Raw genomic sequence first — 17153 nt, forward strand, 5'->3', positions numbered from 1 at the left:
TGGGACTGTTTAGACAGCTCCTTACCACCTAGCCTTGATTAATAGGTCCCCACAGTTCCCCCATGGGCAAAAACCCATTTTTTTTTTTTTACGAAAAATCGCCGATTACGCGTACGGTAAAAAAAAACAAAAAAAAAAAACAATCCACACTCTCCCCACCCCGTGTGCAAACGGTGCGCGAAGGGCACCATTTGTGCATGGCATATAACACATGTTGAAAATGAAAAAGCTTACCTTTCACAGCGAAGCGCATAATATGTCCTCCATGTGCGCATGGTGCGTGAAGCGCATCGTGCGTACATGGCCCATCCAGCGTAACGTGGGCACGCGGTGCGCGTAGCGCACCGTGTGCCCACCCTGCGTGCACGGCACTAACTGCGTAAAGTGGGCGCACGGTGCGCGAAGCGCACCGTGCGCGCACAGAACGAACTGCGTTAAGTGGGCGCGCACGCCACGAATGGCGTAAAGTAACTTAGCATTTAAAAAAACGTACAAATTCACTGAAAAAACCATAGGTTTCACACACGTTATAGTTAGGAATTAGCATTTAAAAAACCTTGCAAATTCACTGAAAAAACCATAGGTTTCACACATGTTATAGTTAGCTGGACATTTTACTGATAAAAAACCAATGAAATTCCCCCGTTATAGTTAATGGAGGCAACTATAACTCACGCGACCGCAATCCTCTGCTGATGACATATGTTTCTTTATGAAAAAAAAATATTTGCAATATATGTATAGCTAAAATTTAATGGAAGAAGACATGGGCAAATAAGTGTCTAAATACAGTATTAGCATCAGCAGAGGATTGCGGTCGCGTGAGTTATAGTTGCCTGCATTAACTATAATGGGGGAATTTCATTGGTTTTTTATCAGTAAAATGTCCAGCTAACTATAACATGTGTGAAACCTATGGTTTTTTCAGTGAATATATATATATATATATATATATATATATATATATATATATATTTTAAAAATACATTGAAACTAACTACTCCAACATTGTTTGAGCACTGAGAATGTTCAACTTCTTAGTTTTTGTATCTCATATATACAGAAATATTCCCAGCAAAGTTTTCATAGTCTTTGTTTGCATCCTTACATACACTTCATATTTATATTTAAAAAAGACAGTGATAAGTTTTTCCAGTACTGTAAACTGTATGTTTTCACTATGTACATCCTTTTTTAAGGTGTGAGATCACTCTCATGGGAGACTCGACGATGACTTGCAGGAGGCTTGCTAGATTGTAGGGTTGTAAATTTTGTTTTGATCTATGTTACAGAGATCTTTCTCATGTGGTCAGTTATTATTGAATGCTAATCTTTTAATATTAAATTCAGTATAGTAATTATATTGTATATTGTATTACATATTTTGTTTACAAATTTACAGCTCTCGCAAGACGATAACTGGAGCGGAACCCACAATACCTTGGGTGGCGCATGATGGGACTGTACTCCTTGTCCGTCTCTCACGATCAGTTCGTGAGAACGTACATTTGGAGTTAGTAAGAGTGCATTTTTTATGTTCTGAATAAAGTAAGACATCAGAAGTTTTGCTCAAAGTAGAAAAAACATTAATGTATTATTGCATTTGAGATATTAAGAAAGCTCTCTCTTTTTACGATCTTGTGGGCCTCTCGTGAAACACCTGCAAAACGCTCTAGATAGGGAAGACATACCAAGGAAGGACTGTGATTTGTTCATATGGATGTCTTTATTTAGTAAAAAAATATTCCTTCCTTTTTATGCTCCATTCACCTATTGGGTTTTGCTGTGGTTAGACATTTTTGGCTACCTCTCTGACATAGCTGATTTTCTGTGATCAGAATGTCATCATTTGATTCAGATGAGAACACTACTCCTCAGCTGTGATCTGTACAGGTAATAGCGGTGGGGTGGTGGGGCCGTGTAAGGGGAGATTCCAAGGGATGATGCAGAGGGAACATTTATTATTTATTTAATTTTCCCACGGCATCGTCCCTCGGAATCTACCCCTACACGGCCCCATCGCTGTTACCTGCATGGACCGCGGCAGCTACTACTGTTCCTGCAAGTCATCCACCTCTGCCACCCAGGGAGTTCTTGGTTTGCCAATTTTTTCAGATGAGGCCTGGTGGAAAGAAAGTTTCTTGTGAATATGTAATTTGTGACATATGCAAAAAATGTTCAGCAGGGGCAGCCGGAACAAGCAAAATTCCATGAGTACCACTAAGATGTGGTGACATTTAAGGGCAATGGACCCTCAACACCTTGTTAGGGCTGAGTTAGCCTGTGTTGCAAAGCTTCATAACTCATCAGTGGCATCCACATCCTTTCAACCTGGTGACACTGTGCCTGCCCAGGTACTCACCACTCAAGCAGATAACAATTCTGCTTATATGAACATAGCAAGGAGACCATTTATTTGTTCTGAGACTAGCAAGGGGTGCACGGAACAGGCTTGTCCAGGATCATAAATGCCCATCTAGGCAGTGGTTGTTTCTACATTTTTCTCCCCTTTGTTTTGAAGGAGTTGTTAGTTTTGCTCCCAGTTTCTTGTTCATGCTCTATCCTTAAAAAAATACAAACATTTTTAAAAATGTTAAAAAATCACAAGATAAAGTTGTTAAAAATGCTACTTGAAAAGCTTTTTTCATAGCTACCATATACTTTCATTGTATATGTTATTTGTACTATACACTCCTTTTTTCCCTTCTTGATGACTCATGTGGGACACTCGAGAGAGCCATGATGCTCTCATACATAGCGTGGTTGACTCTTGTGGGCCTCTTGCCAGAGCCAGGGGCAAAGTCCTCCGTATCCACTCCAAAGGGGCAGTGATTGCTGCATTACGCTCACAAGCCTCCCGAGAGAGCATAGTTTTAGAATGGAAAGTGCATATCCTGTTGTAATAGGTATAATTTATATACACTGGATTTTCGCTACCCCTATTTATTTATACGATCCGAAGGAGTCTCTCGAGATTGTAACTTTATTTTGAAAATAGTAATTAACTATCTGCTCCTTACAGTACGTACCTCTAAAACAAGGACCACAATATGCATTCCTACTAATGGAATGTATTGAGAGCTCATCTACTCCTTTTTGTATTCGCGATCCCTTGAGAGTCCCGGGAGTTCGCAAAAATTGGTTAAAACAATATTCATCAGGTTTCTTCACAGTAGTTATCCCTTAGACTCCTCCTCTCTAAACTTAGGGGACAGCATGCCTTTCTGCTTCCCCCTTATATAGCTTTTTTGTTTCATTTCCACAACTCCTCAAATGTATCAGCCGAAATGTAGACCATGGCAGGGAAAGGGGATGTTACAGAGTTTGGGGTGGTGACTCAGAATAGGGATGTGACAGGGATTGAGATGGTGACAGATACTGCTAAAGAGACACATTGCTGGAGAGAGGATCTCATCATGCTCTGCTGTCCCATGCCTGATTCCCTCACTTGCTGAATGCCACATTGAGCTAGTCAAAAAAGTCAGTCAAATGTTGCCTTCATTTTAAATCATTCAAAGCTTAGAAAGTGTGTAATAAGACCATAGAGAATTTGAGATATCTCCTCACTGTTTTCATTTATCCTTACACAATCAGCCCATCCTATCATTATCCTTCTTCTAGGCCATTATCACTATCTTTCTAACTACGGCACAGCCCACTAGTCTCACTGTCCTTCCCTTTCTCATCACCCTGCTCTTTTCCTACTTTCTAAGCTCCCCATTCTTTTTCGTACATGCATATCCCCTCTTTGAATTCACTTCAATTAGCTTGTCTCCTCTCCCCCAAATATGTATTTCTTCTCCACCATGTGATCGCTCTCATACCTCCTAATACTGTGTTTTTGGATAAAGTTCTTACTACCGTGGAAGTCATTTGGTTTCCTCATACACAAACAGATTTCATAATGCATTCTTTGAGTTTAGTAATTGACTGTGTAATGGCCACAAACAGGCATGCATAGTGTTGCACACATATCCCAGCAGACAGTGCTTCACTCAATGAGCTGTCCTCCTTCCTGCGTTATTCTCTCTTTCTTTTGCCACTGATGTATATCTTAATTCCAGGGGAGATGATTACATTGTCAGATACAGTTGTTGACAGGTATACCAGAAGTAGAGATGACACTTGAAAATAGTAGGTTTCATATTTGGAGATTATGAAGGGGTCAGTAGCTGATACTTTATTAAGAATATCCGTAAAATCCCCTGTGTTCTTAACATGGTAATTCAGTCTTTATTTACATGCATCATCATTTAAGATGAGCTTACACAACTTTAAATGTTTTTTTATGTCTTCAAGTTGTATTTGCAATTCTCTGATTATATTGAAATGGGCGTAATACAGTGTTTTTTCTGTGCTACCATAATTTTTAAATTGTCTTCCCCGTAAACATTAATTGGATTGCATTGGACGTCCCACATTACATAATTCTTATTGCAAAATTAATTAAAATCATTGCAATCAGGCCATACAAAAACAATATAAAGTGTATATATTCCAATATTATAAATAGGGGTATACATTATTTTTTCACTCTGTTTTTCTGAAGTTTGAAAGGTTTAATCACCACTTTAGCAACTATAAACATGAAGCTCTAAAACAGTTAGCGCTGCGTTATGGATTATAGTTCAGTGTGAATTGTCGGAATCCAAAACTGTTTTTACTGCTGTTAGGTATTTCATGAAGGGTGCCGCCAACTGCACTGATTCTATATTTAAAATACACCAAATTTCATGTTCATTTTTGCACTTTTTAATTCTACCGCTAAGCCTCTTTGCTGTCTTCCAACCCCACTGCTTCCTCTTCCGACTGGCGATATAGAGTCCATTCTGTTTTGGTTCCTTGTTGTACACTTTGTCATTGCTGCCAATCTGGAATCAAAATGCACTTGATTCCAAACTTCTGAGTGGCTGTCCTATCATGTCCCTGCTTTTCTTCCACACTGCTTTCGTCAGAGATGTTATATCTGCATCGAAGAAAGATGTAGTTCTAAATCTTTGAAACATCTGTGTGGGATGTTGTTACATTGATTCCAGAGCGAAGAGCACTTCAACTTCTCCTGCTCAGCTCCTTTGTTCTTTTATACCTTAAAATACTGTAACTGTAAATTGTCTTATTTCTGTTTAGTCTTGTTTACCAACAGTATTTTCTAATTTTACTTTCTATCTGTGTGTTTTTTTTGGTGATGTTTTTTACTGAAGGTGCTCTTTATTCAATCTTTTATCATTTTTCAGACTTTGAGAGATGCCGCTCATAGAGAGTTTGGCCGACGGGTTACTATGTCACAGACATGACGGATGTCCTGTCTGTCTTGTTGCAAGTGCCATAGAATATAATGTATGTGTAATAAGGCGGGTGGGATATCCGTCACATTTGTGATGTGACTCATCCAACAAACTTTAATCAGACCCAGATTTGTCTTTATTAATTAGCTGAATTTACTGAATCAGCACTTCTTAAAAAATCCATAATAATTGCAAAACACTTCATTCCAAAGCAAATAGCTGCAAATATAACTCACATAATAAGATTTTTTTTAAAGAATTTTACATAACAAAAAATACATTAGTATATTTATTTTGCTACTATTAAAAAATATAAAACATTCGCATTTGATCTTTATACCTAATTTCTCGAGGACTGCCAACCATTTCTTACAAAACAAAAACATGGCTAAGACTATTCTTCCTTATCCCTTATTCTGTTTGCACCAGTACTTCACTCATCCTCCTCTCCTATCTTAAAATTCTTCCCTTGACATGTTCTTTCTAGCATTCCCAGATTTCCTTGAGGCACTTTTACATCTACATATCGCAGGGAACAATATTTTAATGAAAGCTTTTTTAAAGGCTGGGTGACATAATGGATAAATAAAGGGATTGAGTGAGGAGTTAAGGTAAGTGAAGAGGTAAGCGGTATCAGACCACTCTGTTGGTATACAATCTTGTTGGCATACTTCACGTACAATCATAAGCAAGGAGCAGGGCGCCCAGCAAAGGCAAAATGTGCCCACTAGAACTGCTAGGGACTTCGCAATTTTGATATCTGCAGACAGCAATGCACTGTGTGTGGTAGGCGGAGATGTTCTTGGTGTGTTTCCTACACGGTGCTCCAAAACAACAGTTCTGCTGAAAGATGCATTGGACAGGAGGTTATTGAATAGTTTACTATGTTTAAAAAAAGAGTCATGCTTCTCTTTCCTTTCTTGTTTTGAAGGCGAGTTTTTGTTGCCATTACAGTTTGGCAAATATGCAATGGTGAAAATAGGACGTGAGTCTGTGGTGTTTATGACCAAAGATTTCTGTCTCATCCTTGTGCGGTGTCTGATATTAACGTAGGTGTTCAGGTTGAAATAAAGAATGCCGACAAGGGGGGTAAAGAAGAAAATAATGGATGACAACAGCCGGAAGTACTGGTTGTAGAAGAACTCAGGATTACAATCCCCCTCTAGAATGTTGCTGTAGCCGGCTACATATTCCCAGAATATTATCACTGGGCCATACACAAGGAAGGCGAGTGTCCAAGCAACCATCATTTTCAAAACAGCGCTTCTGATGTTATGCTGTTGTCCTCTGTAGATAACCTTTAAAAAATAATAGATAAGAAAATTGTGTGCATTTAGGCACTAAAAAAAATATCACAGTCAATTAATCTAGATTGCTTCGGTCAAAATGGGTAAAATTGCTGGACAGCCCTTTTCTGCTCCTCCCACCCGATTTAGAATGTGTTTGTGTAGACGGTTAATCCGCATTTGTGTAATGATCTTATGAGTGGAAAATGTGTTGCCTGTTTTGGGGTCATAGTTTCAGTCAATCTTCAGGCACAGGTTAAATATGGTCCACGGTCTCCAGTCACTTAATTTGCAAGTGTACCAGAGCGTTCTAATATGAGGCACAGTACAGGTGCATAGTACTTCCACATGACCTATAGCAAAACTCAGGAGCAGCCATAACCTCTAAATCCTCACTCCATTCTCATATGTGAAAACAGGACCTGGCAACACCAATGGGTCTGCCTTAGCCACCAGTGGTTTGGCTTTGTCAATGCTTGTTTTGTTATGTATTTTGCAAAACTTTATTGTTAGCGGAACTGTTCAGCACTTTTCAATGGCTAAAAACTAAAATATTTTTGTTCTCAAAAGGAACACATTGCCATAGTACACCCTGGCATTGAACTGGATGTGCTGCTTGTGAAGGAGCAGCATGTTGTCATTCACAAAGAAGGTAGCCAATGGGTGAAGTGGACTGACCCTTTTCCACATGCAGTGCACTGTAGTGAGCAGAAGAAAAATGTAAATGGCACATTAACAGACTAATGGATGAAGAAGGCTGTCTGAAAGCCCCTTTAGTTATGCATTTTAAACATTTTTGTTTTAGTAAAATCAAAAGATCATGGCCAACATCAGACCAAATAAACCATGTCAACTGTGCCAATCTAAACAAGCATTGGCATAGCCAATAGGTCTCGCCTTTGGGACCTTATAAGTGTTTAGCCATGCAACAGTTGCATAACTAAATACTTATAAGGTCCCAAAAGCGAGACCTATTGGCTATGCCAATGCTTGTTTTAACTGCTGCAATCTATTGAAGCATTGGCTCACGGTGTGCACATGCACTGTAGCTCTAGGCTGGCCATGGTAGCACTTTTTGGAGCCCTCACCAAATGTCTCGCCAGACCAGCGCATGCGCTGGGTCAGGCGAGTCCTAAAAACCCTATAAACCACTTTGAGTTGTATGGAACAATGAAAAGCATTAAATTAGAGAAGGAGAAAATTAATGTGCATGCTGAATCTGTAAAACTGCAGGAGGAGCTGTATTACATACACACAGTGTTCAGAGGGAGAAACTGGCTTATGAATGAACTGTGTGTGCCCCATGACATTATCGCATTACAGGAAGAGTTGCACATGCTTTTGCAGCCCCTGATGTAAAATTGATTGTGCTTGCACACTTATAGACCCAGCACTGTTTTCAGAGGGTGTTCTATCACTGGCATGAGGCCGTGACCCATGCAAATGAGGGAATCACTTTGCTTCCGCGCCTGCACCATATTATGGACGCAGGTGCTGAGGCAAAAAGGCCTTCAGGAGATGCACAGATAGTGTGCTACAAAAAGTGGTGCACTGCGTGCAGTCTCTGCATGCAGCCCTCTGGGAGGGTGAAAGGAGGTCCCATGCACACCCCAGACATCCTCCGGCAGAGGAATCTCCGCTCCCTCTTTAAAGTGCAGGCCGGTTGCCACCTGCACTGTGAATTACAGAGCAACTTGTTATCAGTCTCTCTGTATTTCATTGAATGTGCTGCAACCAGGGCAGCAGCGAGTTCGAGGCTGCCCTGGGGGCAGCACTTTGATTGTAATAGGGAGCACTCTCCTTGTTTGCGTTTGGTACACCCTTTTAAAGGTGCATCATGGTGCAAACAGAGACAGTGCGCCCATTACATAATACGGGACCAGGAGTGCAAATGAGAAACACCAGGAACAAGATGACAAGGTCTGTGTGATTCTACATCCCCAAGCACTGTTTAATAGTTTCTGGGATTATTGGTGCTTCTCATGCCGAATGGTGCTGAGTCAGCTCCTCCGATAGTTTATGGAATGAGAATGTCCTCCACATCCTACAATCTGACCATCTGCTGCCTCAAAAGAATGCAGGTTCACTTACCTAATTGACGTAGGGACTCATTCTGACACCGCCACTTTATAAGGAGGCATTATCGCGCCGGGTAAGAAACAATAAAGCAAGTACAGTACTATTTACCTTGTGCAATAATATATTACCATTCCGAGTTTTTCTCATATTCATGGTGATTATGCAATCATAGAGCATACATTATTTGTTCCCTGCTTCTGCGGTGTTGTGTTTTGCCTTGCAGAACCTTCAGCAGGCCCTAACTCACAAAATTAGTGCAGGGAAAGTCCACCATGTACAGTAATTTCACTTACATTGTACAATTGATTTAATTGCAAACTCCAGTTTACGCCTGAATAAGGATTAACTGCCCGAGAACAATGAAGACCTAGATTCTCCAGTCCTATTTCCCTGCACTGCATAATTTTTCTTTGACTTTTTAATGGGAAAAATGGTGCATTCAATTCATTATATACACTCATCCAATTCAGGTTTAAATTAACCGGGTTGCATTAATAGGAATATATATTTAAGAACGGTAGGTACAAAGCAGATGCACAGGAATAAAGACATGGGCATGATTGATACTCAGTGTTAGGAGTTTACCATCTGGCCACTGAGTGGCACTCACCAAGTCCTTCCAGTGCCCTGCCTTTATCCCTAAATAGGATTGTATACACTTCTACACTGCATTCCCAGATCCACTTCATATACCCATCCAGGCTTTGCATTATCTTCCTGATTCATCATGGTTCCTGTAGTCCTTTCAGTCTCCCAAGTCTGCCCTGATCAAGTCATGATGGTGGTATTATATTCTCTATCTTGATTCCTGAATCCTAAATCTGACCTCTTTAAACTTGTCTTTTGGACTTTTCTTGCTCTTGGCTCTGACCTGTTCTCTTTTGCTGGATTTCCTGTGTTCTGTCTTCTGTCTGCTGTTTTCCATAGTCTTCTTCTTTCCAAGTCTCAGAACTGATTTCCCTTAATTGATGGTTCCCAGATTCCTTGCCCCTGGTTGATTCCTTGTACTTGGCTCTCTCCCTTCACCTGTGCTCCTCCACTGACCTGCCAGCTGTTACTGCCCTGTCAGCCTAGCGTGCAGGGGCTCACAGCTGACCGTGCTACTGAGCCTCCTTGAACTCTACTGATCCTCCTACTATACTGCAGGCTTGATTACTGTTTTCATTGTTGTTTGATTACATGTTCCTATTCTGATTAGTTATTGTGTTTGTTGTCTTTCTCTTGTTTATCCTGCCTCCTTGGTCCTGTGTTTGTCTTGTTTATAGTTCTGACTGAAGACAACCAGACCTGCATTGTATATGCATATCTCTTGGTGGAAGAGCTGTGGCGCCGCGGCCAGGGCGACTGACTCCGGATTCTGGGGATCATGGTTCGATCCCCGGCGCTGGCGATTGTTCGCGCCTTACAAATGTGGATTATTATATTCCTTCTCTTTTATTTCTGTGTTCCTGTTCCGACTTTATATTCCTGTTCTGATAGTGTGCAGGTTTCTAGTATATTACGTTTTGTGCATTCCTGTCCTGACCCTTATGTGAGTGCAGATTTTCCCTGAGCCCAGTTCCTGTTTCTGTGTACCTTCCAGCCATTGTTTTCCTTTGCCTTCTTGGGTGTTTATCCTGATTTTCATTTCTTCCATTGGTGCCAGTTAGACCCCAAAGCTTGTGCCTTTGGCGTTGAGAGACACCCAGAGCTCCTTCATAAGAGCTGCTGGGTGTCTCGCTGAACTGTGGGAACTTAATCTGCTCCTTGCCATCTTGTAGGATCCTTTTCACCTCCCAGAGAGATCAACTCTGAGGAGCAGACAAACTATCATTTATGATACCTTGTCTATTGTTTCCATGACTTTATCATATTGTTTTTACTTGTGTTAGCTTTATAGTTTTCAATAAAGACATGCAGTCCCCTATTCACTGCCTGTTGTTACCTTCTTCTGTTCTGTTTCCCTCCCTGACTCCAGGTACTGTCTTGTTTAATACTAACCTCTTCTCTAGAAACCCTTTGCCCTGCATAGAGAAAGCACCCCCAATTACCCTGTCTGTCCTGAACTAAGCTTGTGTGCCTCACAGATTGTCTTGAACTTTGCTAGATCTCTGACACTCAAGGTTCTAAAATTGTGTGTCACAGGGCTAAGGTTGGTCTCTTCCACCACTAAACATGAAGTTCTTGGAGCAAGAGCTTAGAAAATAATTCGCTTTCTATGTTCGGTCGGTAGAATGGCAGGTGTGGGCTAATTTCTGACTTTTTCGGGTTTTTTTAAAAGCAGAAATACTCCAGTGGGAATCAAAGCAGATGTTGATATCACCGTACAAAGGAAAACGTGGACGCCCTTGAGAACATTTGTTGTACTTTACTGATAAAGATAGTAAACTACATTTGAAATTGTTTTTCTTCAAAGGAGGGGAGAAAGGCCCCTATCCCTTACTCGCCAGGTATTAAGCGTTGGTCGAGAGGTACTGGTTCTTGCCCAATGACAGGGGGAAACCCCTATCCCCCTAATTTTAGCAAAAGTTCTGATGGGTTGTCTAGGCAAGATTGGTATATTCTGATTCTTGGAGGAACAAATTCCAATTCAAAACAAGTTGATCTAAACGTGAACTAGTCCTTTATTCGCACTCACACATAGGAGTGGGTATGAGAAAAAAAACCAAGGGGTGGCACAGCCAACACGTGTTTCGCCCCCTACATGGCCTATAGGCCTGGGGCTTCTTCAGGGCGGGTATTGCTGGAAATAGAAGTTTCAACGATGTGCTAGAGAGATAGCGTAGGATTCTCAAGTCTTGGCTAATGCCTGGTACGAGCGTTCTGTTTGATTCAGTTCTAGCTAGAACTGAATCAAACAGAACGCTCGTACCAGGCATTAGCCAAGACTTGAGAATCCTACTCTATCTCTCTAGCACATCGTTGAAACTTCTATTTCCAGCAATACCCGCCCTGAAGAAGCCCCAGGCCTATAGGCCATGTAGGGGGCGAAACACGTGTTGGCTGTGCCACCCCTTGGTTTTTTTTCTCATACCCACTCCTATGTGTGAGTGCGAATAAAGGACTAGTTCACGTTTAGATCAACTTGTTTTGAATTGGAATTTGTTCCTCCAAGAATCAGAATATACCAATCTTGCCTAGACAACCCATCAGAACTTTTACATTTGAAATTGTGCCTATGGGTGTCTGCCACCATAGCAGATTTGGGGATGTATCACAGTTTGCCCAACTATGAAAGGTTTTGTTGCTGTGGTAATGCTACTGTTGGATCTTTGGAACACCTAACCTTTAACTGCCCCTTAATAAACACCCTCATTTCTAAATGACTGGGAAAGAAATGGTGTTTACCTTCAGAGAAATCAGAGGCTTAGCAGCTAACTTTTCGATTTTTGGGCGAGTACGAAGACGTAATAGAATATACTTTCTAATCACTGTGTAGCATGCCATGGCACAAAGAGGAGGATTGGTCACACTGACAGTTTGTACGTTATTGTTATGTATATGTGAATGAGTAAATATATCTATATTACAACAATTTATTGAAAACTATAAAATAAAGTATTTGAAATAATGTTGACCAACCATCCATGCATCATTCTGAGTAATGCGGGATATTGTGTACTCCTGTTTGTAGGGCCTTAAGGTGCTGTGTGGAATTGTTAATATTCACTGAGCACATTGAGGCTTAGAAAGCCTAGTAAGTGTTTTATAATATAAAAATAAAACATAGGTGCCAGATGGTGTGTGTGTTGTCCTATGTGTGTACGGGAGAGGGGCAGGGGGAGCGATACCAGTAAAACAAAAACAGTTTGAATAAATTGGCCACATCAGGCATACAATATTTTGGCCCCTTACTCCACCACTGGTGAGGTAATTTTTAAGAGGGGCACTAACACCAAAGTACCCGCCATGAATAAAATATGTGGGAGAGGGCAGGAGGCACACAAAAAAGGAACTAGGAATTAATAACAAATGAGAGTGAGGGAGCTGAAAGAGGAATTGTATTGTTGCATTTATATAGAGCTTCCTGCCACTGACTGCGTTGCAAAGTGCTCCAATGGGCATCAGGATCCTGCACATCCTTTGTAGAGTGCAGGGATGAAATATAGGGTTGATTGTAGGTTGACCTGCGTAGGCAGGGTCATTTGATGTGTATGAGGTGTGGAGACATGCTCTAAAACATAATGTGGAGGCGTTGATTTGCATAAGCAATAGGTGTTGCAGAACTGAGGAATAATAGAGGTTTTGAATATGTAGATACCTAACTATTTTGGAATGTTGCAAGAGCAGGATTTTTAGTGATCTTTAAAAGTTAATAGGTTTACAAAACATTGTCATTCTTGCAGGGAGATAGAGTAACTGCTTTGACCAAAAAGGAGTTTCCACCTGTATTGACTTTGTTGAAGGCACAGACAGTAAAAGTAGAGCTAGTCTGGAAAGAGGCTATCTGCACTAATATTATATCCAGAGTCTTTGGTGAAGGAAGTGTAGTTCCTAAACCTTGAATGGCATGATGAAATAATCATATTGCTTTGAAGGGTACGCATCTTGCCAGAGGCATTGTGTGGAGAGATTGAGGTACAGGAGAAATGTGTGACCTGACATTAAGTTTAATAATTCTCAAAGCTGTGTTCTTGATTCCCTATTGAAGCTTTAGTTTTACAATCACTTTGGTGAGTGCTCTATGGTATATTTCATTCACAAGCGTTAGTTGAAAGCCTACAACACTAAATAACTTTTTTGCTGAAACTCTTTTTAGGGGAAGATTCGACTTAGGCATCTCATCTTGTAAAATGTTACCTTAGTAACTTGATGCCTTAAGGTATCAAACAGATGTTTGTATGCATTATCAAATTAAGATTTTTTTACTTAGGGTGATGGTTTAATTGTTAGGCTAAGCTCCTTTTGCTAGATGATGGGTAGTTGGTCCTTTTACCATAGGCTAGTAATGTGAATGACTTCTGTGCTAATCCATTCACATCCAATGGCCTAGAGCTATGAGACATCAACCAATGTCACAAAAGTCCAACCTGGATGGGTGAAAAAGTTAGTTGTAACATGTGTGTGTTATCCACGTTAGTTGTAGCAGTGGGTTTGAAAGAAGATGTATATTCTTGTAGTGGTTTGACATGTATGAGCCTTAAAGAACTTCTTTTGAGGGAATAGGACAAGCCCAATTAGTAGAGTGAGAGCAAGAGTGAATGACGGATATAATAATCAGGAAGGAATAGATCTAGTGGAAGATGAAGCCTCAGATCCCTATTGATATGAGTCTCTGGAGCAGGACAGGATAATCAACCATTTAAAATCAGAAGATATATCCAATAATAGAAGGGTTGTTGTCCCATTAGAACCCTATGTAGGTTTGATATAGTCCTATGTTACAATTATCCCTGATTTTGCCCCCTACTGGTACAGAATACTGTGTGGATGACTGAGAGGAGGAGAGTTTCAAAAGTGTAGGGTAATATTTGCTCTTTCAATTTGCTTGCCTGGGACAGTTACATATTAGGCAACAGTTAGATGGAAATGTTGGGTCTGGGCCTGTTACTTGTAATAGATTTAATGTGGGCAAGAAATTAAGAATCAGGGTCAATGTGATAAAGTAACACAGGCAAAAACCTATGCAAGCACATGAATGCAAATTTACAGACATTATTTCTGTCAGCGCACAACATACACCAACTAGAATGGTGCAGTCGCTGGTCCTGCAGGAACAACTGGGATCCACCACCTCCTCACTTAATTGTGACTACTGCTGCAACGTTTAATGGAGTTAGTGACAAAAACAGTGGAAAATGGGATGGGTGAAAGAGAGAGAGCACACACATCTTTTGCAGCTTGGTCCACTCTTGTTGTGTTGGTATTTGTCCACACTCGGGGACAGTTGTTTGGGTCCATGATGTTGGATATTTTGGAGTACGATGATGTTTAACTTGGCCCTTTCTGTCGGGTCATCCCCAAACCTTTTGCCTTACTTCCTGTTTTCTGAAGCCATTTATGTTGGCTTTTAGGAATTTACCTACCTTACCGACTTTTCCACTGCTAACAAATGCTAAAGTTCTTGTGCTCTCTCCTTTAAACCTGGTGAAATTGGCTTACACTAATTGCCACAAATATTTACTTGTAAGTTTCTAGTAAAGTGGTACTACATGTACCTAGAGCATGTAAGTTAAATGCTACTAGTGGGCTGGCAGCACTTATTGTGGCACAAACCTAAGTAGTAATTTTAAACATGTCTCAGGCCTGCTACTGCAGCCTGTGTGTGAAGTTTTTATCTGCCATTTCAACCTGGCAAAATAAACCTTTTTGCCAGGCCCAAATCTCCCTTTTTAAGACAATTAGTTCAAGTCTGTGGTAGACCCTACACAGCCAAGAGGGTAGGGTGCAGTGTATTTAAAAAGTTGGAGGTACAGGCTACATAAAATGTTCCCTACATCCTCTCCGCTTTGCTAGCAAAGCTCGAACTCTCCCGGAGATTTCCTTCACATCTGATGGACTTGCCCACTTCTGGCCACATACTAGAAAGAGATCCTCAGCCACATCAAATTGGTTCTTGGCTTCCCCCTGCCTGAAACTCCAGCCACGGTTCTCTTGGGTATCAAGCCTGATAATCTACATGCTCTGACACGTAGAGACTGGCATATCTGTCTTCATATGTTGGGCGCGGCTAAACAACTCATTGCCCTATATTGGAAAAAAGCTGAGACTCCCCCAGTCACTATTTGGTTCACTCGCTTGTGGCATATCATGGCGATGGAATTACTCACTGCGCGATTACAGTCCCGAGACACCCACTTTACCAAACTCTGGCAACCACTAATAGATCATTTCTGTAGGATGGAACATCCTACAGAAATGATCCGAAACTCCGGGATTACGCCTTTTTCTAGATGCAATACATCTCTCTATCTCCGACACACTCCCTTGACTCCAATGTCAACAATCTGCGATTTGTCATCCCGGCCACGCTCTCTGCAATAACCACCCCTTGTGTCCCACCCTCCCTTCCTCTTCTCTTTCTCCTCGTCTCTTCGTCTATTTTTTCTCTGTCTATTTTATTTTCTTCACTCTATATCTTCTTAGAGTATTGGGGGGCTTATCCCCTCCTCTCACTTTTCCTCTTCTTTTGTTGGTATATTGTTTTATGTTTGAGTCCATTTGTTTGTTATGGTTCTTCCCATTTGGAGAAGCCCTAAAACTTGCAACTACCGCATTTGACTGTCATACTACGCGGCCAGCCCTGCTTGGGTTGTAGGTGACTTGCTGTGTAATCCAATATCCATGCATAGCCTCACAATGCTTCACCCTTGCCCTCTGATCGTTTAGCTCATCACGCGGCCGGCCCGCCAAAGGGTTGTAAGCGACATTCTGTGTGCATGCTGATTCTTCTTCTCTTTCTTAATTAAACAGATTTACATAAAAAAATTGGAAGTATATGTTTAAGTTTTACATGCCCACGTGATGGAAAGCTCCTACATTCATTTTTCAGTACTATGAGGGCTGCATCTCCAATAGGGTAATATTGGGTTCCCTTATTACATTTAATAAGTGGTAACTTCCAATTAGGAGGCAATAGGACTGTCAAGTTTGGTGTCTAAAGAATTATAATTTAAAACCCTCTTTAATGATGAAGTCGGATTTTACATCACCATTTTGAAAATGCCTCTTTTAGAAAGTTAGAGAAAAATTAACTAGGGCCCAACAGTCCTAAACAGAGAGAGCACTACCTTTAGCACTCATGAATTAGTGTATCATCAATGTTATACATCGAACTTAATACTGATTAACAGTTTAAAAAAATAAAAAAGTACTCAGTGTAAACACAAACAAAAATATTTCAGTGCATCTGAAGGTCAACATAAGACAATAACTTCATCCGTATTTCTTCTCAACGCTTCCTTTTATTCTGAAGCAGAGTTCATAAATCATATGAAACTTCAATGTGTGAAGTACAACTTCTTGACAATCATGAAGAAAATCAGTCCCAATGCATTTCGGGTGTATTCGACACCCTTTGTCAGGGGCTATCTACAACAGAACATATACATTTTAAATATATGTTACATCATGTACAACAAATTGATAACTCTGCAAATCTCTCATTATCCGGGAAAGCAAATCTTAAGTCTTAACGAATTGAGCAGTAAAAGTCATCCTTATGGTGCCACTGAGAAGTGAATAGCCACATCCAAGAAAAAAGAAGACTGAAGAAAGAAAACAGTGCCGATAATGTGAATTAAGTGGTTGATAGTGACAGTGGGACATTCCACCCATATTGTGCTAATTCTCATTCTAGTGGGGGTATCCATGCCTTACACACTAGACTTAGAGGGAGATCACGTTACCTAAATTCGTCTTAGATAATAGCGCGCTGCCCACAAATACATTAAAGGCTCCAGCCACGTGTTAAAAGGAACACCTGAAGGATGTCCTTTGATCGTTCTAAAATGCAAAAAATTCTGCTTAAATATGATATGCGACATATTTAACAAAATGGCTGTCCTGCCATCTATCTAATGTT

The 17153-nt window shown here is 40.7% G+C and overlaps 1 protein-coding gene across 1 annotated transcript in view; it reads right to left on the reverse strand.

The window, feature by feature from the left end:
- Positions 1–2050: 2050 nt before the first annotated feature.
- LOC146831443 (histamine H3 receptor-like) overlaps positions 2051–17153 on the reverse strand; it is a 50998-nt gene continuing 35895 nt past the window's right edge. Inside the window, exons 3-4 of the mRNA XM_085603913.1 lie at positions 5957–6583; positions 2051–2122 (exon numbers count right to left, since the gene is read on the reverse strand). Coding sequence (XP_085460039.1) covers positions 2051–2122; positions 5957–6583 — 699 coding nt within the window. The remainder of the gene's footprint in view (positions 2123–5956; positions 6584–17153) is intronic.

This window comes from Triturus cristatus, chromosome 5_1 (assembly GCF_964204655.1).
Source record: "Triturus cristatus chromosome 5_1, aTriCri1.1, whole genome shotgun sequence".
Lineage (NCBI taxonomy): Eukaryota > Metazoa > Chordata > Amphibia > Caudata > Salamandridae > Triturus > Triturus cristatus.